Source organism: Camelus dromedarius, chromosome 33 (genome assembly GCF_036321535.1).
Source record: "Camelus dromedarius isolate mCamDro1 chromosome 33, mCamDro1.pat, whole genome shotgun sequence".
Lineage (NCBI taxonomy): Eukaryota > Metazoa > Chordata > Mammalia > Artiodactyla > Camelidae > Camelus > Camelus dromedarius.
The window spans coordinates 4,850,459-4,873,677 of record NC_087468.1 but is presented as its reverse complement, the minus strand read 5'-3'; the positions used below and the strand labels follow the sequence as shown (position 1 = coordinate 4,873,677).

The following is a 23,219-nucleotide window of genomic DNA, read 5'->3' as shown; positions in this document are numbered from 1 at the left end:
TATGGAGGATACAAAGAATATTACAGGCTGCTTTTCCTGAAGACAGGTCATTTAATGGGGAGAGGGGTAAGAATGAAAGGTTCACTAAAATTCAAATGATACAAAAAGTTAAGTAACAATACAAAACATAAATTAGGAGGTAGTGCACGGTCACACATGACTAAGTGGCAAACGAGCAGTATGACTGACGGCCAAGGGTTAAAGTGCTCTGGGAAAGTTTCAGAGGAGGTAGGACAGGAACCTGGTCTTTCATCATCTTATGATTATAGGACCTGGACCAGTGTGAAGGGATGTCTCTCCAGATGAGAAGCAACAAGGCACTGAGGTGGTAATTAACTCCAGGACATGAAAAAGAAGAATTAAAAGTCACAACTCAAGGTAGAAAGTAAAACAAATGAAGGAAGCTTCTAAGATACAAAAATTATCCTCACTGAACAAAAACTCAAAAAGAAACAGAAGAATTCAGAAGTATTGCTGCTGAAACAAGAAATGACAAAAGGAGTTAGGAATTGGAAAGATTTGGACACCATTAGAGTTTTGGTCAGGATAGTCTGAAGAAGCGGAACATCATGAGTGTGTTTCTCAGGAGACAAGAAAAGGTAGTGAACGTTATCTCAGGATCCACTATCACAGTGAGCAATAAATAACTATACAGTCAAGATCTCCTGAATCATAAAACTTATTGCAATTGTTAATAGGTGACATGCAGGAGATAATGGCAGACACAGTGTCACCAAAAGCAGATCTCACCATAACTAGCTATGATTCCTTGAGCAATACACTGACCCTCCCTGAGTCTTAACATCTTCTTCTGTGGAAAAGTTTGAAAACCTGTTAAGTGAGATTTAACATAGAACTCTTTAAAAAATAAAGGTAGAATGAAAATGAAAATACAACATACCAAAATTTGTGGGACACAGCTATAAAGTCATGCTGAGAGGAAAATCCATACCACAATGTGCACACATCAGAAAGGAAGGAAAGTCTCAAATCAACGATCTAAGGTCTCCCCTCAAGAACTTAGAAAAAGAAGAGCAAAATAAACCAAAAGCAAGCAAAACAAATGAAATAAAGATAAGGTCAGTAATCAGTTATACTGAAAGTAAAAAAAATAATAGTGAAAAACCAATGAAACAGAGAAATGGTTCTTTGAAAAGATCAATGAAATTGCCAGACTTCAGCAAGACTGACAAAGAAAGGCAGAGGATGCAAATTACCAACATCAGGAATGAAACAGGGAATATCACTACCGACCCTGAAGATGTCAAAATGATAATAAGAGAATACTATGAACAACACTGTGCACGTAAATTTGACAATCTGGAAGGAATGGATCACAAAACTACACACCATCACAACTCACCCAACATGAAATAACATGAGCAGCTGGGTAACTATTAAGGAATTTAAATGTGTAAGTTTAAAATACCAAAAGAGAAATCTCCAGCCCCAGACGGTTTCACAGAAGAATCCTATCAAACATCTGAAGAAGAATTAATGCCAATTTTACACAATCTTTTCCAGAAAACAGAAGAGGAGGGGACACTTACAAATTTGTTTTATGAAGCTAATACTACCCTGATACCAAACCAGATAAAGATAGTACAAAAAACCCACGGACCAATATCCCTCTTGAACCTGATAAAGAGCATCTACCAAACAAAAACAAAAACAAAAACAAAAACAAAAAGCATAACCTACTACTTCGATGACAGACTGAATTCTTTCCCCTCAACAACACAAACAAGGCAAGGATGTCTGCTCCCACCACTCTTACTCAAACAATGCTAGAAGTCCTAGCCAGCACAATATGTCAGGAAAGAAAAGGCATACACATTGGAAAGGAAGAAACAAAACTGTCCCATAATTTTCTATGTAGAAAAACCTAAGGAATATACTAGGAATCCCAAATCCTAGAATAAATGAATTCAGCAAGGTCAAAGTACACAGGATAAATATAACAAAACTCAACTGTATTTCTGTATGTTAACAAAGAACATGTGGACAATAAAATTAAAATAGAATACCATTTACAATTGCTAAGAAAAAGAAAACAGGTGTAAATCTAACAAAATATATGCAGGACTTACGTGCTGAAAACCATAGTATGCTGGTAAAAGAAATTTAAGAAAATATAAAGACATAGTGAGAAATACTGTGTCCATTAGTTGGAAGACTCTACACAGTAGAGAGATCAATTCTTCCTAACTTAATAAACAGACTTAATGTAATACCTATCAAAATTCCAGCAAAATTTCTTGTAGATATAGACAAGACTACTCAAATTTCTAATGAAAAGCAAAGAAACCAGAATAGCCAAAATATTCTTGAAATATAAGAATAAAGTGAGAAGAATCAGTCCACTCTATTTCAAAACTTATTATATAGCTACTGGAAGCTAACAGAGAACCCAGATAGCGATCCACACAAATATGCTCGGCTGATTTTTGACCGAAGTACAAAAGCAATTCAATAGAGTACAGATAGACTTTCCAACAAATGCTGGAGCATCCACAGACTAAAAATGACCCTTGACCTAAGTCTCACACCTCATACAAAATTAACTCAGAATGGGTCATCGGCTTAGATGTAAAACAAACTATAAAACTTTTAGGAAAAAAATGAGAAAATCTTTGGTATTCTGGGTTAGGCAAAGTATTCTTGACATCCAAAGTACAATTCATAGAAGGAAAAATTGATAAAATGGATTTTATCAAAACTAAAAATGTTTGCTCTGCAAAAGACTCTTCAAGAGGATTTAAAAAAAAAGACTGAGAGAAAACATTTGTAAACCACATGATCAAGGACTAGTATTTAGAAATGTATTTTTAAAACTCTGGGGTAGATGAGGGTGCAGCTCAGCGGTAGAGTGCATGCTTAGCATGCACAAGGTCCTGGGTTCAATCCCTTGTACCTCCATTAAAAAAATAAATAAATAAACGGACATAATTACCTCTCCCCTCAAATGTACACACACATAAATCCACACACACAAAACTCTGAAATCAACAGTAAAAAAAAAAAATCCAATTAGAAAATGGGCAAAAGAAATGAAGAGACATTTTACTGAGGGGAATATGCAGACAGCAAGTAAGCACATAAAAAGATGTTTAACATCGTTGGCCATTAGAAAAGTGCTAATTAAAACCGCAATATATCACATACACATCAGAATGCCTAAAATAAAAAATGCCTAAATAAAAAAACAGGATCGCCAAGTACTGGTGAGGATGTAGAGAAAACCGACCTCTCATACATTGCCGTGAGAATGGAAAATGGTGCAGAAACTCTGGGAAAATATAGCAGTTTCTTATGAAACTAAACATGGCACTGCCATGTGAATCCCAGCACTAAAGACTTAACATTTTCTTCGTTCTTCCGTGTTACCATACAAGAATGTTTATAGAAGCTTTATTCATAATAGGCCAACAGTGGAAACAGCTTGGATGTCCTTCAAACAAAGTGTGGTATATCCACACCATGTAATACTACTCAGCAATTAAAAGGAACCAACTAATGACATTTGCAACAACCTGGATCAATCTCCAGAGAATGCTGCTGAATGAAAGATACCCAATCTCAAAAGGTTACATACAGGGTGATTTCATTCTATAACAGTCTTGAAATGACAAAATCATAGGAATAAAAACAGATTGGTGGTTGTCAGGGGTCAAGGAAGAGGTGGAGGGGAAATGAAGTGGGTGTGGCTACGAAAGGACAAGGGAGGGCTTCCTATGGTGAAGGAAAGTTCTGGAATTAGTGTCAATGTCCTGGCTGCGGTCTTTACTGCAGTTTTGCAGTATGTTACATTGACCAAAACTGGGTAAAGGATACAGGGGAATTCTATTATTTCTCATAATTACACGTGAATCTACAATTATCTCAAAATAAAAAGTTTAATTAAAGGTAACCTCACTGCCAGATAAGCACAGCAACTGACAAGAAATCCAACATCAATTAAATGATTAAACTCTCTTCAGCCCAAATTTAATTCTGAAGATTAAACTTCATTCTGAACCAGAGTTTATAAAACACATTCTCCTTGCCAACACGTGCACACAAACTCAGCCAGGGGAGGAGGCAGTGCAGACAGAGAAGCTGAGGCTTCTCTAAATGCCGGACAGAGAGGAAAAAGACCGGCTCAGCGCGGCGGAAAATGCTGGTCCGGGCTCCGGCAGAGACACTGGACGCGGCGCCCGCCCTCTCCGGCCCCCACCGCTACACTTCCACTCCAGGAGGCTGCTAAGGCCAGCCGCTCTCAAACTTTTGGTCTCAGGCCCTCCGAGAGCTTTGGTTCCCGCGGCTACAACCACCGACACAGTCTCACAAGTTAAAACACCTGCGGCACCGCGGAGAGTCCTTCCCCGTGGCGGGGCGCCTGGAAGCTCCGCGCACGCGGGAGAACGCGCGCGGCACCGCCACGCGCGAAACCGATCAGCCCCCGGCCTCCCCCGAGGTGACTGTATCCCTGTATAAAGGCACGGGGCCGCACGAACGCCAAGGCGGGAAGAAAGGCTGCAACCCCGAGGAGGTCAACACTGGGTAACTGGGAGGCCACCCGGGAACCGCCCGGCTCGTGCGCTCGGGACCGTTACAGACCCGTCCTGGTTTCAGACTCAACTTCGGGGAAGACGTGAGGCCCCGCGAAGCTCCGGCCTCCGGGAGCCGGGAGGGGCGCCCGGAAGGGGCGGTCTGCGCGCCGAGGGGGCCGGGACCGCGAGCCAGAGCGGGAGGGCGGGGGTCTAGGGTGGGTAGGGGGTCGGCGGACTCACCAGGTGCCGCGCCACCTCGGAGGCCATGGTCCGGGCGGGGCTGGGCGGGCGGAGAGCCCGCGAGGCAACAGCCGGCGGAGCGGCGCGTCTGGCGGCGGAGGGGCGCAGGGGGCGGGTCGGCGGGGGTCCGGGAGGGAGGGAGGGAGGAGCGGAGGGGAGGGGTCCAGAGGCCTCAGTGACGTGAGGACCCGGCGGGACGGCGCGGGGAACGCGGGGCGGGGTCCGGGAGGGGAGCTGAGGGGAGCGGTCCGGCGGCCTCAGTGAACTGGGGGCTAGGGTGGGCCTCGCGTCTCCTCTGAGCCCGGAAGCCGCGCGCGTGAAGCGGGCCTGTCACAGACGCGCCGGACGTTTCAGAGGACGGCAGTCAATGCAGGGGAGGGGACGGAATGCAGTCGGGATTTGAGGAAAAAGCGCGGAAACGCGGCCACGACTCCTCAGACTACGGAGGCGGGGCAGGAGCACAGACTGCGGCCCGCGCGGGGGCCGGAAGTGGGCGGGGCGGGGAGTGTCCTCTGGCGGGAGCGGCCATTGCGGCCCAGGCGGGGACCGGAAGTGGGTGGGCCAGGGCGTGTCCTCCGAGGAAAGCAGTGATTGCGGACGGAAAGGGGGCGGGGTGGGGCGGGGCCAGCGAGAGCAGGGTAGCTGGCTGCGCGAAGGACGGAAGTGGGCGGGGCCTGTCGGCGGGGGCGTGTCCGCGGGTGCGGCTAGGGGGCGGTGGCGGCTAGTCCTGCGACTGCCGCGCGCGGAGGGGCTGAGGTGGCGGGCAGAGTTGTTTGGGATCCGCTACGGTGCGCGGGCGCGGATGGAGGGTCTGGCGGAGTGCGAGGTTCAGGCCCGGCAGGCTGAGCTGGAGCGGCCCGTCGGGGGCACCCTGGGCGGGTCGCCGGGCCAGCGTGCAGGCGATCATGGCCCCCTCAGGGAGCCTGGGGACGCGGCCGCCGACTCCGCAGACCCCTCAGACCCTGCGGACAGCGCCCCGAGCGCGCCCCTCGGGAGGCGGCCCCTCGGCGGCGCCGCGCAGGAAGGCGCGCGGCCCGAAGCGCCGAGAGATGCGCCCCCCGCGCCGCGGTCTGGCCGCCCAGCGCCCCGGGACCCGGCGGCGGGCGGCTCCCCCCAGCTGCGGCGCGGCCCGGCGGGCGCGGACGGCGCGGCGGCCGAGGAGGAGGGCGCGGGAGCTCTGACGCTGGACCCGCTGGAGCACGCGTGGATGCTGTCGGCCGCCGACGGCCGCTGGGACAGCCTGGAGGGGCTGCTGGCCTGCGAGCCCGGCCTGCTGGCCAAGCGCGACTTCATCACCGGCTTCACCTGCCTGCACTGGGCGGCCAAGCACGGCCGGCAGGAGCTGCTGGCCCTGCTGGTGCGCTTCGCGGGCCAGCACCGGCTGCCGGTGAACATCAACGCGCGCACTAGCGGCGGCTACACCGCGCTGCACCTGGCGGCCATGCATGGGCACGTGGAGGTGGTGAAGCTGCTGGTCGGGGCCTACGACGCGGACGTGGACGTGCGCGACTATAGCGGCAGGAAGGCCTCGCAGTACCTGAGCCCGAGCACCGCCGAGGAGATCCGGACCCTGGTGGGTGCCCTGGACGAGGACGACGGCGAGAGCGCCGCGGGCAGCGGGGGCGGGCGCTGGAGGCTCTCTAGGGTGCTGCCTGCGCACCTCATCTCTGGCAGGCTCTCCCACGCCCTGGAGGACGGCGGGGACCACCACCACCATCACCACCATCACCACCATCATCACCTGGCCGAGGGATCGGCTGCGGGGAAAGCAAAGGAGCCAGGTCGCAAAGCCTCGGGCAGCTCTAGTGGGCGGATGAAACCCAGACTCAACAAAATCCGATTCCGAACCCAGATCATCCACACCACACCGTCTTTCAGAGACCCAGAGCAGCCCCTGGAGGAAGGGGAGGACGAAGAGGAGGATCGATCTCTTAAAGGCCACTCATCCTCATTCAAACTGAGACCCAAGTCCAATGTATTTGGGTAAAAATAATTTCTTTTAGAAAATCCTAAGGCTTGTTTGTCGTCAGGAATAGGATACTAGGTGTAGACAAGGAAGTGAGACTAGAAAAGTCTTAGGTAAATGCTGCATTCTTACTTGCGGGGTTAGATCTGGTGGCGAGAAATACTCGCAGTTTGCCTGCAATGGATTTCCAAGTGATTCCTTAAACCTTGACCTAGACCTTTTTTCCCCATGCCAGCTCTCTGCCCTGGATTCCCTGTTTCTAAGAACTAGAAATGTATCTAAATCGAGGTTACAGAAATGATGGCTCCTTTGATTTAAACATTGCTGGATGCCATGCAAAGTAAAGGGTGTTGCACTTTTATGTATCTGTTTTTAAAAAGTGGTTACTCTTTCAAGAGCAACAAGAAATGCAAAATGTTATGAAACTGGTAGTTTTTGTGTGAATGAAAGTACATACTGCCCTGTTTTTGTTTTTGTTTTTGTTTTTTACTAACTGCATTTGCTTTTTAAGATACTACTGAAGGTCAGGTCAGAGTTGAAATGCACAAACACTAATTAGAGAATAATGTGAATACAGTTGGGACTCCTGTTGGTACTCCACTTGTTTTGTAAATAGTGTTCAACTCTTTTTCAAAAGCAATTTCAGCTTTAATCATTGAACTAAAGAAATGGGCAACATTCACTTCTGAGTTAATCTGTTGAGAAGTTTCCTCTTAACTATCTCTAATACCACTGCACTCGGTATTAAGGTACATTATAAATAACTGCACAATTTTTTATCTAAAGAAAACTCTATTAGGGGGAGGGTATAGCTCAGTGGTAGAGCACGTGCTTAGCATGCACAAGGTCCTGGGTTCAATCCCCAGTACTTCCATTAAAATAAATAAGTAAATAAACCTAATTACCTCCCCACAAAACAAAAAATAAAGAAAACCCTTTTAACAGCCTAGGGTCCCTTTAAGCAAATAATGCCTGTAGCTCAGATTCTCACTAACTTGTTTTGCTATTCTGAACGTCTAAATTTGTCAGAGTTTTTATTCTAGGGACCATATAACCACTGGTTCCACTTGACATGACCCTATTTGATGGTGCTTAGAGTGGAATTGCCTACAGAAACTGTTTCTGTTTGAGATGATTAGCAAAAATCGGCATTAGTATTAGCCTATGCTTCTGTGAAGTAATTATTAAATCAACTTAATGATTCTCACATAAGGTACGCTTTTTATTTTATGAATAAAATACATTCATAGTCTCTATACTTTGTAGCAATGTTTTGTGAATGTTGAAAATACTAAATCCTTTCAATTTTCCAAGTTCCTTGGATCTATTAAAGACATAGAGTGAAAATATTGAAAAGCTGAATAGAAATCTGTCCACTTAAAAATAGCACTTTATAACAGGGAAAAGAAAAGTGGGACTATTTCTATATTTAAAAGCTGCTGGCTGTTGAATCCCTTTTATGTAAATGAAAAAGTGTCAGTCATTAAAATTAAAGACTTGTTAAAGTGTGGTTCTTAATTCTATACATTCATATATGTTAGGGTGAATGTCTTCATTGCCAAATTTAACTCACAACCGTATTAGATTTACTTGTAACAAGATTCAAAACAACTTGTAGGAGACAAATTCCAAAAAATCCTTTCTCCCTTGGTCTTTTTGGCTTTCTAGTTGCTGAAACAGAAGCCCTGCAGCCCTATAGGGATTGATTTAACAGCTTATGGAGTGAATGAACCAATACGTGAACTGCACAGGACTGAAGTGTTTAGAAAGTTCTTAGGTCTTTAATTACTCAAATGGTAGCAGTTTGTAACTAGTTTGTCACACCTGTCTAGATAGCAATTGAATTTGTTTAACAATTAATGAAAAGTATTCACATAAAATACATAAACTCTTGTCCATTTGTGTGCCTTTACTTTTGTTTTAGGATTACGGAAGTGGGCTCTGTTATGGAAGTGGGCTCTGTACATTTGAGAAGCACTTTTATCCATACATGTGGGTGAAAAACAATCTAGTTTTCTATAAATTTAGAATAGGTTCCTTGAAGGTGAAAAGCAGTCGTTTGTTCTGAATCAGTTACGTATTACCTGTATCTAGTGCAGAATAAGCTGTAGCTTCTCACGGAGGAATCTCATGTTTCATGGACTGGTGAAGCTGAAGCGAACCATAAAAACACTTCAGAACCACCTCCATGTTCTCCTGAAGGGTCAGTGTTAATCTCTTCGATGTGTATCAGTAATAAATTGCACAAAATCAATAATTTGCTAGATCTTTAGAGATTGAGTCAGTACTCCATTTAACTTGGCTTTTCACACTAAAGATTTTTAACTTTTTTGATGAAATATACTTTAAAATTTCAAAAATCGTTCCTGAGGGAAGATACCAGCATTCCTTGTCATTATGTGATTGTGTGCAGCAAGTGTAGCATTTTCAGCTACTTAATTCTCCATTCCTCTTATTTTTCCATTTCCAAATTGAGATTACAAAAAGCAAGTGATTTGTGTAATTTGATATTTGTGGAGTTCTGCCTACCATTAGTGGAAGTATATACATCAGTTACTCAGCTGTCTGTTGACTTGAAACTGCAGTTAGAAAATCCAAGTGTGTCTGTGCTTCTTACGGTTGCACTGGAAAACTAGTGAATGTGTCACACTTCTCTTCACTTTCATGGCGTATAAAGTGCAGCTAGCTTATAAAACTTGAAAATCTGGTACTATTTTATTCATGCCTGAAATCTTAAGAGTCCAGAGTGCCTAGTCTCTTATTTTCCAAATAAGCAAGGCTTTGGGAGTTTAGAATGTAAAATTTGTAGTTTATTTTGTCAAAATAAAAGGGTGATACTAGACTTTTCCTCTGAATTGTGTAAGTCTCTACAGTCCTGTATATTTTCATCTGGGTGGTATTTTGCATTTCAGACGATGCTTTTTGAAGGTTCCATCTATTTGATCCCTTATCTAACCCTTAACATCACTGGCCATCTATCCCAAATTTACAGATGAAGAAATGAAGGTTGGTGCTGTTCAGGGTCATGAAGCAAATGGCAGTAAGGACTCACGACTCAGTGCTTTTCTACAACATTAACGCTTCTGCACTTGAATCGCCAGATTTGGGGCAAGCTGCTATAGTTGGGCACCAGCAGTGGAGGAACAACTTGGGGAGAGGGTACCTCTACCACTACCTTTTGAAAAAAAACAACCTTATGGCCCTTGTACACACCAGCTGCCATAAACTCTCCCTACCCAGACTGGAGCTTCAGAAAGATGTGGGAATGCCTTTTTCAATATCTATCAAACAGTGGGCATTAATGAATTAGTTTCCCCATCAAGGCTGCCTTTGACCTTTGAATAAAACTCAGCAGACAGCAAAGGACATGGGAACCCTTGTAGCTGTTCGTCATTCCTCCCTCTTGGGAAGATCCTGCTGTGATGGCTGCTGGGGTTTCTTGTTGCTGTTGATTTATGACAACTTAGAGAGCTAAGTCTAGAATGACTTATTTCCTTAGAGGCATGTAACTTAAAAGGATTCATTGAGGAGTTCACTTAAAGATAATTAATTTTCCCTACTGGAAGAGTATTTTTTATTTTGCCAAATAACTGGCATTATTTAGAGTTTCTTGTAAGTTAATCCTAAAAGTAAGTTCTCCGAATTTGCTGCAAACCATTGTTTCTCAACCAGTCAAATTTTCCTGAAATACTATTAGAAGGCTGGGAGAGGACACTGAACTTGTTTTTCAAGATAGGGCAGTAGAGTTGTTTGCCTCACTACCCGGTTTTTTTCCTCCAAAGAATATTGCTTTCATGTTACCAAACGTTTTTCTTCTTAATCTCTTTAAATGTCAGTTATGTCTCAGAAGGTATTTTCCCCATTCAGTCAATAAATTGTGTATTTTTCCATATTTATTGGGGAACGTGTGACAAGTGGCCCCACTTGTGTGTTGCCCAGCGTGTTGAAGGTATGCAGTGAGTGTTGCTTTAATGGAAAACACTGAAGAAATATTCCATAATGTTGTGTTATATGAGTAATTTCAACAACATGCATTCATTCCAACTGAATGAAGGTAAGAATTTTTCCTACAACGTGGCTGCCCTGCCAGCCAACCACTTCATCTGCCGCCCAGCCCAAAGAACGACCTTTCAATTCTGGAGGTAAAATCGGCTTTATTAGGATTTTCCTTTGTGAGCAATTTAAGAGATTTTCAACAGGAAATTTGATTATAAGAACGTATTACAAGTTTATTCAAGTACATAATCCCTAGGAGAATCTATTTGAACTGGTTTTAAATATTCTAAGTATTATGCATACAAATGACTACTTATTCTGTGAAACCCCACAGGGCAAAAGAATAGGGAGAAGTTTAGTTCAGCTTTGAGAACTTTCTAATAATCACTTTAAGCGTGCTGCATCTGTCACGTAAGGTAGAACACTCATCCTTTGGAAATAGTTTCTCAGGGGTTATATGAGCACCTGAGAAAGTAAAACAGGTATTCTTCAAGTACTCTTGTGACTGATTCTGTTTTGAGAAACGTTGCTGTCGGCCATCCATTCTGACAAAATTTCAGCCCAAATTTAGCTGACTTAGAATCAAGTAAGTGAAGTAGGATCATGTAAGTTTTTTTTTTTTCCCCAAACCAAACTTTATTCTGTTCTGATCAAAGAACCTTGAAGTGCCTTTTAGAATATTCCTTTGGGTCTCTAAGAGACTTTGAGTTAAACACTCTAGAAATATAATTCTACATCCTTGAGATTTGTCCAGAAGCTTCCAACATTGATGAATGTGAGTTTTGTCTTAGTCCTCTCTGGCTACTTTAACAATACCATGGACTGGGTGGCTTGCAAACAACAGAAATGTATTTCTCACAGTGATGGAGGCTGGGGGCGGGGGGGGGGGGTGCAAGATCAGGATGCTGGCACATTTGGTGTCCAACAAGGTCTTGCTTCCTAGTTCACAGACGTCTGTCAGTCCGCACAAGGTGTCGGGGCAGAGGGTCTCTGTGGAGTCCCTGATGAGGGCACTAATCCCATTATGAGGGTGGAGCCCTCCAAAAGGCCCCAGCTCCTCAGACCATCATCTTGGGGTTTGGCTTTCAACGTAATTCTGGGGACACAAACACTTTGTCCATAGCAAGTTTGCATTCCAGAAGCAGTTCCTTGGGTGCAGTCAGCACCTCAGTGCCACTGCTGCTCACTGGGTCTACACTGAGGGGCTTTACACTCGCCTGAGGGTGTCCTTCAGCTGCGTGAAAACTCTTAATACTCCCAGGAAGCTTCCTGCATGCGCCAGGCAAGATCTTAAGCACTTTATAAAAAGCAAGCAGTTTAATTCTCCCCCCTCCCTCCCTACTCAGCCCATGGTGTGGATGAGAAGTCTATGGCAGAAACTGGCTGCTTGCCTCAGTTCACAAAGCCAGTTGGCAGCAGAGCCTGGCCTTGAACTCTGGCAGCTGGTCCCCAGGTCCCGTGGGAACCACTAACCAAGCCACTTCTCCGGGAACACAGAGAAGGGCTACCACCAGCGACACGTACATGCTGCAGAGAGTGTGCTGTCCCTGTAAGAGACCAGACAAACCACAGACAGGCAGTAATGGGTGAGACAGATTTGACTTGTACACGCTGGTGTTGCTTCTGCACATGAGTAAGAGAACTGGATTTTTTGGTGTTTGGCTTTTTCTGTCTCACCTGGGATAAAATTCATCTGGGTTGGGGAAGAGCATCTCCTTAGCTTAGAATGGTGGAGGTGCTACCAGGTGGGTGCAGTTATGTTTCTCTTTTTAGGCTCTTCTTCCCTCTCCCCGGTCTCTACCCACCTATCTGAGCATTTGAGCATAAATGAAAGGGCCCCTCCCGCATAATCCTGGATTATAGTTGGCCCCGGATAAAAACCGGCCACACAGCCTCCATTTTACTTACCCTAAAATTATAAATTTGTGACTCACTGATTCTGAATTTTGGAAACTCATTTTGGAATAGGCAGAAGCTCACCTTTGCTCTAACACAAAAGGTGATATTTGAAGGCTTTTAAGAACAGAATCTTTAAGAATATTTGCTCATTGTTTGCAAACTGCTCACTTGCTACAACTTTGATACTCAGTTAACTACGCATGAACTTCAAATGAATAAAAGCGCCTTGCTTTATTAACCATTTTTATATAAAAATGTATGCTCATGATACTTCAACTTAAAAAAGTAAGAAAAAACACACACAACATTGTAAACTGACTATACTTTAAAAAGTAAAAAAAAAAGTATGCTCATGGATAGTTGGAAGTAGACAGGGTGAAAAGTAAAACTTACTAGTTTCTCCTCCTATTTGCATCCCCAGCATAATTTCAGCTAGTGGTTCCTCCTATGCTTTTGGGTATTTGACGTTTCTTTCATTCAGGCTGGATTCTCTCCTGGATTTAAAATCATTTATCCAGTTTGCATGTTCTGGGAAAGTTCCTTCCAGGAGAAGTAATGCTTTCAACCTTAATCACCACTAGAAAACCATGGATTCCATTATCAAAAAGCTTAATACCACCTTCAAAGCCAAATCAATCTCCTAAAAACACTCCATAACAAGTTTGGTAAGTGCGGGGTTGGGGCAGGAAAGGAGAAGGGAGAAAGTGAGGACTTGGGAGAGCCTGTGATGGGGTTATACACTCCTTAGGCAGAATGTGGGCCGTCTCAGAAAGGTGAGAGGGAGAGAAGCTGAGAGGTGCGGGGTGTTTAGTTTAAAGTAAAAGCAGATACACACTCCATAGACAGAACACAGGCCATCTCTGAAGGTAAGAGAGAGAGCGACCACGAGGTGGGGAGCTGCTAGGTTTTATGGGCTTGGTAATTTCATATGTTAATGGGTAGGAGGGTTATTCCAACTACTTTGGGGAAGAGGCAAGGATTTCCAGAAAACGCACACCCCCTGCGCACTTTTTGTCCTCTTATGGTCAGCCTAGGAACTGTCACGGCGCCTGTGGGTATGTCATGAGGCTCAACGTCTACTGGATCTTCCGCAGTCTTGGTTCTAACCAGTTTGTCCTCAGTTGCTGTGTTGTCTGATCCCCTGTTTCACTGTCCATCTTCTCCGGCTCATGTTATTGTGAAGCAGACCTAGACATCAAAAAAAGTGGAGTTCAAGCATTGTTGAAATGTCTAAAATTGCTCCTGGTGATTTTGTAATATAAAGTTTGAAATCTAAATGCCAGTTTTCTACAAATAGTAAGACTAAAAGAGCTCACTGTGCTGCCAAGTTGCATGTCACCAGCATGTGCGGATATGTGTAATTTGGAAGTTCCCAGTCCTCTATGAAATGTTTGGATTTTTAAATTCCTACTAAAACCAAGATTAAAAAGATGTGTTTTTGTCTCTGAAAGGTAAGTGTGCACGTGCACACACACACGCAATCACAAATTGTTATCACACCTAAAATACTGGCAGTAACTCCTTAGTGTCATCAAATACTCAGAGTTCTCAAATTTGCCCAATTTTCTCATATTTCTAAATAATTTGTTAAAAAAAATTAAGTTCATGCATTTCAATAGGTTATTATGTCTCTTAAGTCTCTTAACAAGTAGTTAATTTCTTCCCTTTGGTGGTGGTTTTTAGCATCTAAAAACTCAGGAAATATATGCAAGATACTATTACCTGGGTCCTTCTGAGAGGAGCTGCAGCAGCGGGTGTGGGGGAGGGGTCTGACCCTGGAAGGCCCCACTGGGTCCTGCTCGCTTACGGCCATGGATAGTAAGGTGCACACCAAAGAAATGATCTCAGTGAGCCTAGACTCTTGCACCTTCCCACACATAGAAAAGTGCTAAATTCATTAACATGAGGTGTCTGGTTTTCTTTAATTAACAGTAATCTTTTGATGGTCTGACTACCTCGTTTTTTGTTGCGGAAACTCATATGTTCTGGCTCCTCCCTCACCTCTTTGGAGCCACACCTTAGAGTCTGAGAGCCTGCCTCCCAGGATTGAGTCCTCAGAAGTCCGCCAAACAGAACATAACTCTCAACTGTTAGATTGTGCATTTTCTTCAGTTGACAGGGAGAATCAATTACCATCCCAGATGTAGAGCTGTGAGTGATGGCCATGAACTTGCTGAGAAGAACACTGGGAGATGGAGGAAGCAGCCAGAGGGCAGGACCTCAGTCGGGGCCACACTGAGTCTGAGACAGGACAAGCAGTCTCAGGCCCCAGGTGGATGTGCAGCCTGGAGCTCAGGGAAGGTACACATTTAGGAGTCGCCAGCCAATGGATGGCATTAAAACTAGGGGATCAAATTGGTTCACTAGGAGAGAGAGTAGTTGAAGAGAAGTAGTTTGTATTAGAGCTAGAATTTTCCCAAATCTAAGATGAGCACTAAGAAATCTGAGGCAAAAAAAGAAATTAGGTTTTTGTGGTAACAGCGTTCAAGCCACAGGAGCTGTGAATTGTCCGTTTGTCTCTTTATCCCCAAGGGCATTGGGAACTGTTGCTGGGAAGACGCAGCCTTGGACTGGAATGTAGGCCTGCAGCCAGCACTCCACCTTCCAAAGAAGCGAAGCTGTCATTCAAACTCGGCCTTGTCTCCTGCCTGCTTCTCGGCTGCTTGTCAGTATTTGATTCCCAGATCACAGGACCCCCTGCGTTGCCAAACCCCAAGCCCATCACTTGAGACAGAAGTGGAAGTCAGCAGAAACCACCCTGATCGAACTGTCAACTTTGGAAACTTTTCCCTAGTTGTTTGTTCCTGCCGGTCCCACCCCTGCAGAGCGAGGCAGTGCTAACTGAGCAGCTTTTGTTTGAGTCCAACTGTGTGGCCCAAGGACAAAGCCGCATTTACCAGCCAGTGGGGCCTAAATGTCAGAGCAAATGCCAGCAGCAGGTTCCTCTTCAGTCTTCCCTCAGAGCTCCAGTTGCGGATGCTTGGCCTTGACCGCTGTCTCAGGCCCTTGACTGCCAAGAATGTAGGGTCAACCTTCCAAGGAAAAGGACATAGAGAAGGATTGGAGGAAGGAGGTGGGGCTTGCACTGCAAATCCTCACCAGTTCAGACAGCAGTTTCAGCTCCTTTTGGAGCAGCAGGTCGTCTGTGAATTTGCAGAGTGAGCACCCAGCCCCTTCTGGCCAGATCCCTGGTGGGTGATGCCTGCAATTCACCTTTTGACCAGAGATTTTGTTCTCTGTGTAAAGCCATTAGTGAGGGAAACCAGGCCTTATTAAGACAAATCCATCAGCGGACAAACCTGTCACTCAGCTCTTGGCCCACTGCACACTCACCCCAGAGCAAGACAGACATGCGGCCACACCCAGAGTCTCGACTGCCTGGCCCCATGGCCTCCCAGAGGTTTCTAGAGTTGGGTGAGCACTGGATCCATGCCCCGAGGGAAACACAAGAGTGGGTCGTGAGCACAGCACTGTCATCGGCAAATCAGCACAGAGCCTTGTGTTTGTGTGCTTCTGTACAAAGACACTTTATTTAATATAAATCGTTGATTCGTTAGCATTGAACTCTTAGCATTGGGGCTGATTTTAACAGCATAGTCACCCACAGAAAGCATGAAATGTGAGAACTAAACAGACCAGGAAGGACACTTGTTTTACAGTGTGAGATGAGATAGCAAGCGGGGCCTTGCTCGCTTGACCTCAGCTGGGACCGCACGGATGGGCAGCAGATGTCCCTTCGCTCTGAGTATCTCCACACATGACTGTGGAAGCAGGCTAAGCATTGACTCTGGGTTATAAATTTTATGTTTCAGAGAGTGGGTGGATCACAAATCCTGACTACCGAGGATCTACTCTGTGTCCCTGTGTGTGGGGGGGTGTTACCTGTCAAAGTGGGACACCCACACACATGTGCGTACATGTGACACCCACACGCATACGTTTCCCATGCTTGAAAAGTAAAACTTACACTCATCACACCCGCCACTCCGTGACCCTAAAGCTCACCTCCCTCAGTTTCCTGGAGCAATCTTCTGGTTACTTGGTTTACAACTCTTCAGAGTAGAAATTTCTGACTCTAACCACCCGGCACCATCCCAGTCAGACTAACCCAGCTTGTAAAGTTCCAGGGACCACACCCACTCCTGACTCAAGGCAGCAGAATCGGGGACAGAGGGCTGGAGCCCAGGGTGGGACTGTAAAGGCGTGTTTTACACAGTTTACAAAACTCACAGCTCAAGTTTGAGAATCACCATGAAGAGGTTTCCAGACGGTTAGAGACACAGCCTTGAGATTTTGACCAGGGCAAGAGGCAAACCACAGCCCTTTCCGCTACCCCCTAACCTGGGAGCAGATGAAGCCAGACTGAACCTGACTCCAGGAGAGAAGGTCGGAAGACAGGGACACAGCGGCAGATCCGTCTGAAGCTGGGTGACCTGGGGAGGTTATCACTTTCTCCATCTTATCTGGGAGGTGAGGGTGACAACAGCAGTTCTCGCTGATGGCTGCCATAGAACTACAGGTTTTAACGCGCAGAGAACAGGTGGAACTACCCAACCACCACCTGTTATTACTCTTATCGTTATTAACTCGTCGCCTGGACCACAGCCAGATCCCACCCCACTCCTCAGTTCACTTTTCAGCCACTGAATCCCAAACCTTCCCGATTCCAGACTGTATGTTTGTTTCTTTGTTTGTTCTCATTTAGTTGGTAATTTTCTGTAACTGAAGTATAGTTGATTGGGTGTTTCTGTTTTAGATGGTTACTTTTTTAAAAACTGTATTTCAAAGAGAAGTAGACATTCACATCCATCTGAGCCAAAATGAAAAAGACAACACCCAGTTCTGGTAAAAGTACGGAGAAAGTGAGCTTTCCAAACCTTGCTGTTGGGAGTGTAAACTGGTACCCCCTCTTTGACACCATCCTTCAGAGTTAGCACCGAGACACAAAGGCGCCCAACAGTCCCACTTCTAAAAGCACAGGGACTGAGGGAAGGAAAAGCCTTTCCTCCACCCTCTTAGGTCCTGTCACTGGACCTGAGAATTAAACTGTCATAGACATATTAACAGGAGAAAAGTTTGCAAATTTTATATCGTATTTTTATGTGCCTGTGGAAGCCTTCATAGGAAAAATAAGACCCAAAAAGCGGGTAGGCCTGAGACTTATATACCATTTTTAACAAAAAATAAATTTGTGGAGCAGTGACAAGACAGAAGAAAAAGTGTAGGCTTCCTGGTGGTAAATTGCAGGACAGTGACTGGAAATACACAGGGGCAGGCAGAAAGAGGATGGTTTAGGAGGGTGCTGTAGGGAATAGATTCCCGGTTTCTGATGATAAGAATGTGTTTCTCTTCCTGGTTCAGGGAAGGCGTCTTTTTCATGGGAAATTTTACGTTTCTAGCTGGAAAGGGGGAGGTCAGAGACTTTCCTGCATCTGCTGTTTCTCAAGGTCCTCAGGGCCAAAAAGTCATTATGCAGAAGCCGCCAGTCCTGCGCCTCACCCTGCAGCTCATTCACCAAAAGACATCACATGTGCGAGGAAATGTCAGTAATGACCCAGCCGGGGTGACCTGCCTTCTGTCCGCAGCAGCCTGGGTGCAGGAACCAGGTGCTTGCACAGCGGGGAGACTCGGCCCCTCGCTGGAGGACTGCGACCTCCCCCAGGAGCGGGGAGATGACACACTGCGCATCCACCTGTGCCCGGTGCAGACACGCATGGTGTTGGATCGTGGGCACAGGAGACGCGAACGGAGAGGCCGCAGGGTGTCCAGGATTCTGTCGTGTTCGTGCAGCTGGGCGTGTGTCTGGACCCGTAAGGACTTGCCTTGGTTGTGTGCCTACTTAGGCACCTTACTGAATTTCTTACATTTTAGTGAAAGTTAACTCAAAAATCAAAGGCAGGGTTGAGTATTCTGTGGTTGGAGGTGTGAACGAAAAATATTGCAAATCGTATCAGTAAACAAAGAATGCTGAAGCACCAAGTCATCAGCGGCTGCTGCCGCCCCCCAGTGAGGACAAGCCTGCAGCCCAGCCTCTGCAGCCACTCACAATGGTGCACCCTGAAGGGACTCAGAATAAGAAAGGACAGGATACTGGCCCTAGATAGCTAGGTGCTCGTCAAAGGAATGAATTTAATGAGCCCAAATGCTTGCTTCCTCCCATACAGAGAAAAGCGCTAAATTCTTTAACTGGAGATGCCGGATTTTCTTTAGATAACACGTAATCTTTTATTGTTCCAACTACCTGGTCTTTGCCGTAAAGCTCCTGTATAACCCAGCCCCTCTCCTGCCTCTTGGGAGCAGTCCCTCAGAGGGATTTGAGAGGCTGTCACCCGGGCTCGAGTCCTCCCCCCAAGTGAAACATAACTCTCAACTTTTAGGCTGTGCGTTTATTTCAGTCGACAGAGGTGAGGCCTGATGTTAAAGATGGAGAACAACTGGGTGGCATTAAAGAAAGACTGAGAGTAGAAACCCTGGAATTCGCAGAGGCCGGCTGCAGAGCTGGGCCCGGGCGGGGCACTTCGCAGGGACCCGTCCCTGCCTTGTGCTCACGGGGCCGTGTTCCGCTTCACGAGGGAGGTGTCCAGTCTCCCCGTCTGTTTTGTCAGAGGCTCTCCAGCTCTTCCTCTTCCGCATGTTTTCCATCCACCCCAAGCCCAGTGGAGACAGTAACATCCCCAGGCAGAGGGAAGGGTCTATTCCGTTCTCTGAGCAGAAAGAGCTTCTCTCCCAGTCTTTCCCAGACCTGCCTGTCTGTCAGAATCACCCCAAGTGCTTGCCAGAAACACATTCTCCAGGGCGTTTCCTGGGGATTCTGATTTGGTTGGGCTGGGGTGGGATCTGGGACCCCAGACTCTTCTTCCAGTCAGACAAGTTTATGAAGCAGTGCTCTAATGCACAGGACAGTCTTTGGAAAAGAATAAATGCATTACTGTAAAAGTGAGATGATTTGAAAATAGTCCAAAATCTTCAAAAAATTTTACAATGCATCCAGCAGTAAAGTTGCTACATAAAAATACAGGATGCCCAGGTAAAACTAAAGTTCAGATAAACAACAAAAAATATTTTGCGTGAGATGTCCTTAGACTGTTTATCTAAGACTCACATTTAGCTGGGCGCTCTGTATTGTCATTAGCTGAATCTGACCACCGTCCAGGAGGGGTGAGGACACAGGCGCTGGCTGGGGCTGACTGCAGATGGGAACGGGCAGGTTGGGCGGTCATAGGGGCAGTTGCATGATGGTGGGAACACTGGTTGACTATTAGGAAGGCCAGGTACTGCTGTAAGCACCTCACACAGTGAGGTGGGCAACACCCTTATTCCCCCTTCACAGATTGGAAATGGGGCAGAGAGCTGTAACTTGCCCAAAATCGCAGCAGTGAGGACCTGGAGGATCAGGTTCCTCCCAGGCAGTGTGATCCCTGTCCCTGGACCACCTCTCAGCCTGGCCACCACCAGCATAGGTCAGGGTTCTTGGAAACGGGCTCTTACCCACTATGCGTGGTCCCTGCCCCTAGCCCCACTCAGTAATGTGTTCAGCAAATATGAACCAGGGCTTGTGGGATGTGAACAGAACAGCCCAGGCCCTGCAGTGTGGAGCTCACGGTGGCAGGAGGAGAGGGATTGTTTCCAGAACTCCCGTCAGAGGTTCCGATGAGCCCTTAAGTCCCCTCCTCCGGGGAAGGTGAGGACCCACTGGTCTGGCGCCTCTCTCTTCTCAAACCTGTAGCTGCCTTGCCCAGGGCTGGCCGCTCCCACCGTGGCTCCCACTGTGTCTTATCGCTTTGCATTCCAGCCGCTTGTGCTCTTGCCACTGACCTGAGGACTCAAAGCAGCACTTTGTCCAGGAAGTAAGAGGCATCGGCCAGCTGCCCCCGCACAGTCTGAGGACTGAGGAGGGTCCCTGGAATCCACTGAAGACCTCAGAGTAGGCGTCAGTCCAAGATAGAACCTGAGGGGGAACCGGGTGTGTCTGGGAGGACTTGGTGCCCAGCCAGGAGACTGCCCATCCCTGGGTAGATTTCCCACCTTTTTTGGTAACCCAAGACATCCTTCCAGTGGCAGTGGTCTTCCCATTTCCATCCAAAGGACGGCTGAGTGTCAGAGCTGGTGGGCCACCTGCTGTCCCTCTGCCTTTACAGAAACTGGTCTTTCTTTGCTCTCCCCCGCTCTGCCCCCCACCCCTACCCACCACAGCAATTGAAGGCTGCTGTTCTTTTTATGACAGCACCTAAAACAGCACTATTACCAGGATCATCATGAAGGAAACGTAAATCAAAACTGTGAGACTGTTTTTCACGTGTCAGATGGACGACCAGAGGGTGCTGAGTTGCATCTCAGTGTTGGTGCGGGGGTGGGGAGACAGGTGTCCTCATACACCTTTGGGAGAGAGTATATTGGGACACATTTCTTTTTGGAGTGCACTTTGGTAATAACTATGAAAATTAAAAGTGCACACACCCTTTGACCCAGGTCCCCTGGAGGAATTCACCATGCAGCGTACCCCCAAATACTTGCAGAAGGATGTTTACTGCAGCACTAGACGTAGCAGTGAAAAAGCCCAGGAACAATGAGCCTCAATGTCCTTCAATGGAGAAATGATTAAATAGTCTGTAGTTTCTCTGCAAGATTGAATTCCACATAACTATTGAAAAGAGTGAGCTAGAAAGATACCCAAGATACCTTTCTTCTTCTCTTCATCTATCATTGAGTAATTCAGTCACCGTGATTACAATGTGCTGGTCACGGTGCTGGGGAAGAAGCAGTCCAGTGCCAGAGCCTCGGTGCAGATGGGGCAGTGGGAGCCCGCAGAACAGGGGAGGTCAGGAGAGGTCCCCGCGTCGTGGCCCTGTGGTGGGAACTGCGGGAAAACAGAAGTGAGGTGGCAGATGGAGCTGGGTGAGGGGACCAGGAGGTCCATTTGTGAAAGGGGGAAACTTGAATATGTAAAAGCCAAAGGGAAGAATTCAGATGCAATGCGCTATTAAGTTCAAAACTATAGCCACAAGTGTGTGTCAACACGCATATCGATGTAGCATGATACAGTGTGCACAGTATAACCTCATTTGTGTGGAAGTTTGGAGACTGTTCATAAGATGATTTATATGCATAAAGTGTGTTCTGGAAGGACACGAGGGTTATTAATAGTGGTAACTATTGTTGTCTCTGCGGGAGCTGGTGGGTGGAAGGGACGTGTGATTTGTCTTATGTTACACGTCAGCACTCTCCTTCCTCCCTCAGCCTGAATTCCTAATTTTCAGGGTGTTTGATGTCATCCAAGTATGAAGAGGAAAGCAATTCTAATGAAAGGAATCCAAGGAATCCAAGATAAAAGGCAAAGTTTTAATAGCCCCCAGCCCCCTCTTAAACTGTGCTGAATCACAAGGGGTGGAATTCAGGAATGTGGGTGTCCCTCCCCGCCCTGGGGTGCAGGTGTCACCTGGCTGTGCCCACTGAGCCTCCAAACGTTCTCACCGGCTGCAGGGTGGGGTTACCTGGGGACCTTCAGAAATACTGATGACCTGTTGCCACACCTGATCAGGTAAATCCAGGCCATGGGGGCGGGGCCCAGTTGTCACTGTTTTGAACTCTTGACTCTCTACAGTGGTTCTCAACCGACTGCAAGTTAGAATTACTGAGGGAGTGAATATTAACGTCTGTGTCAGTCTGCTCCGATAACTGTAACAAAATACCACAGACTGGGTGGCTTAAAAACAGAAATCCATTTTCTCGTAATTCTGGAGGCTGGAAGTCGAAGGTCAGGGTGTATTTTGGGTTAGGGGGTTCCTTCTGAGGCCTGTCTCCTTGGCTTGGAGATGGCCACCCTCTCCCTGCGTCTTCAAGTCGTCTTTCCTCTGTGTGCCCATGGCCTATCTCCTCCTGTAAGGACGCCAGTTTCAGTGGCGCACAGTCCACCCTAATGACCTCATCTAACTCAGTCACCTCTTCAAAGGCTCCGTCCCGAGGTTCCAGCGGTTAGGACTGTGACATATTAATTTTGAGGGGACACAATTCAGCCCCAAACACTGTCCAAGCTCCACTTTAGGGCAATTCAGTCAGAATCTTTGAGGGTCGACATGAATGTTTTTCATCTGAGGCTGAGGACTGCAGGTGGACAGGGTGACGAGGTGCAGGAAAGGGACTCCAGAGGCCGGTGGCCGACCTCACCTCGCCACCAGCACGAGGGAGCCGTCAGAGCCTGGGTGGCGCTGCTTGGTGTGGCCTCCGAGTCGAGGGGCCACAGCCATGACCTACCCCCTCACGACGACTTTAAGCCCATTTTTCATCTCCTCCCAGTTTGGAATTCTGTCTTTGAGGAGCTCTGTGAAGCTTGCTCTTAATCAGAGTAACCAGATTGAATTCCCTGAGGCCAGAGTGATCAAAATATAAATGAGTTTCAGATAAACTAATGCTATCACTGAAAAGAGCTTGGGCCAGTGACAAGTCAGGCAAGAAGGCCCGGAAGGGAGGTGAGGGAGCCCCACCCAGCCAGATTGCTCCGGAGCCCGGATTTCTGCCGTGGACCTGCCAGGGACGAGGCTGGCGAGGGGAGACTAGAGATGGTGCTGCCAGCACGTCAGGGAGCTAAA

General features: G+C 46.7%; 1 protein-coding gene across 1 annotated transcript; it reads left to right on the top strand.

Annotated features, from left to right (window-relative positions):
• The first annotated feature begins 5,158 nt into the window (after positions 1–5,158).
• SOWAHC (sosondowah ankyrin repeat domain family member C) lies at positions 5,159–8,634 on the top strand. The gene is made up of 2 exons (XM_064481704.1): positions 5,159–5,261; positions 5,312–8,634. The coding sequence occupies exons 1-2, from the start codon at positions 5,159–5,161 to the stop codon at positions 6,757–6,759; spliced, it is 1,551 nt and encodes a 516-aa protein (XP_064337774.1). The 3' UTR covers positions 6,760–8,634.
• Positions 8,635–23,219: the final 14,585 nt, after the last annotated feature.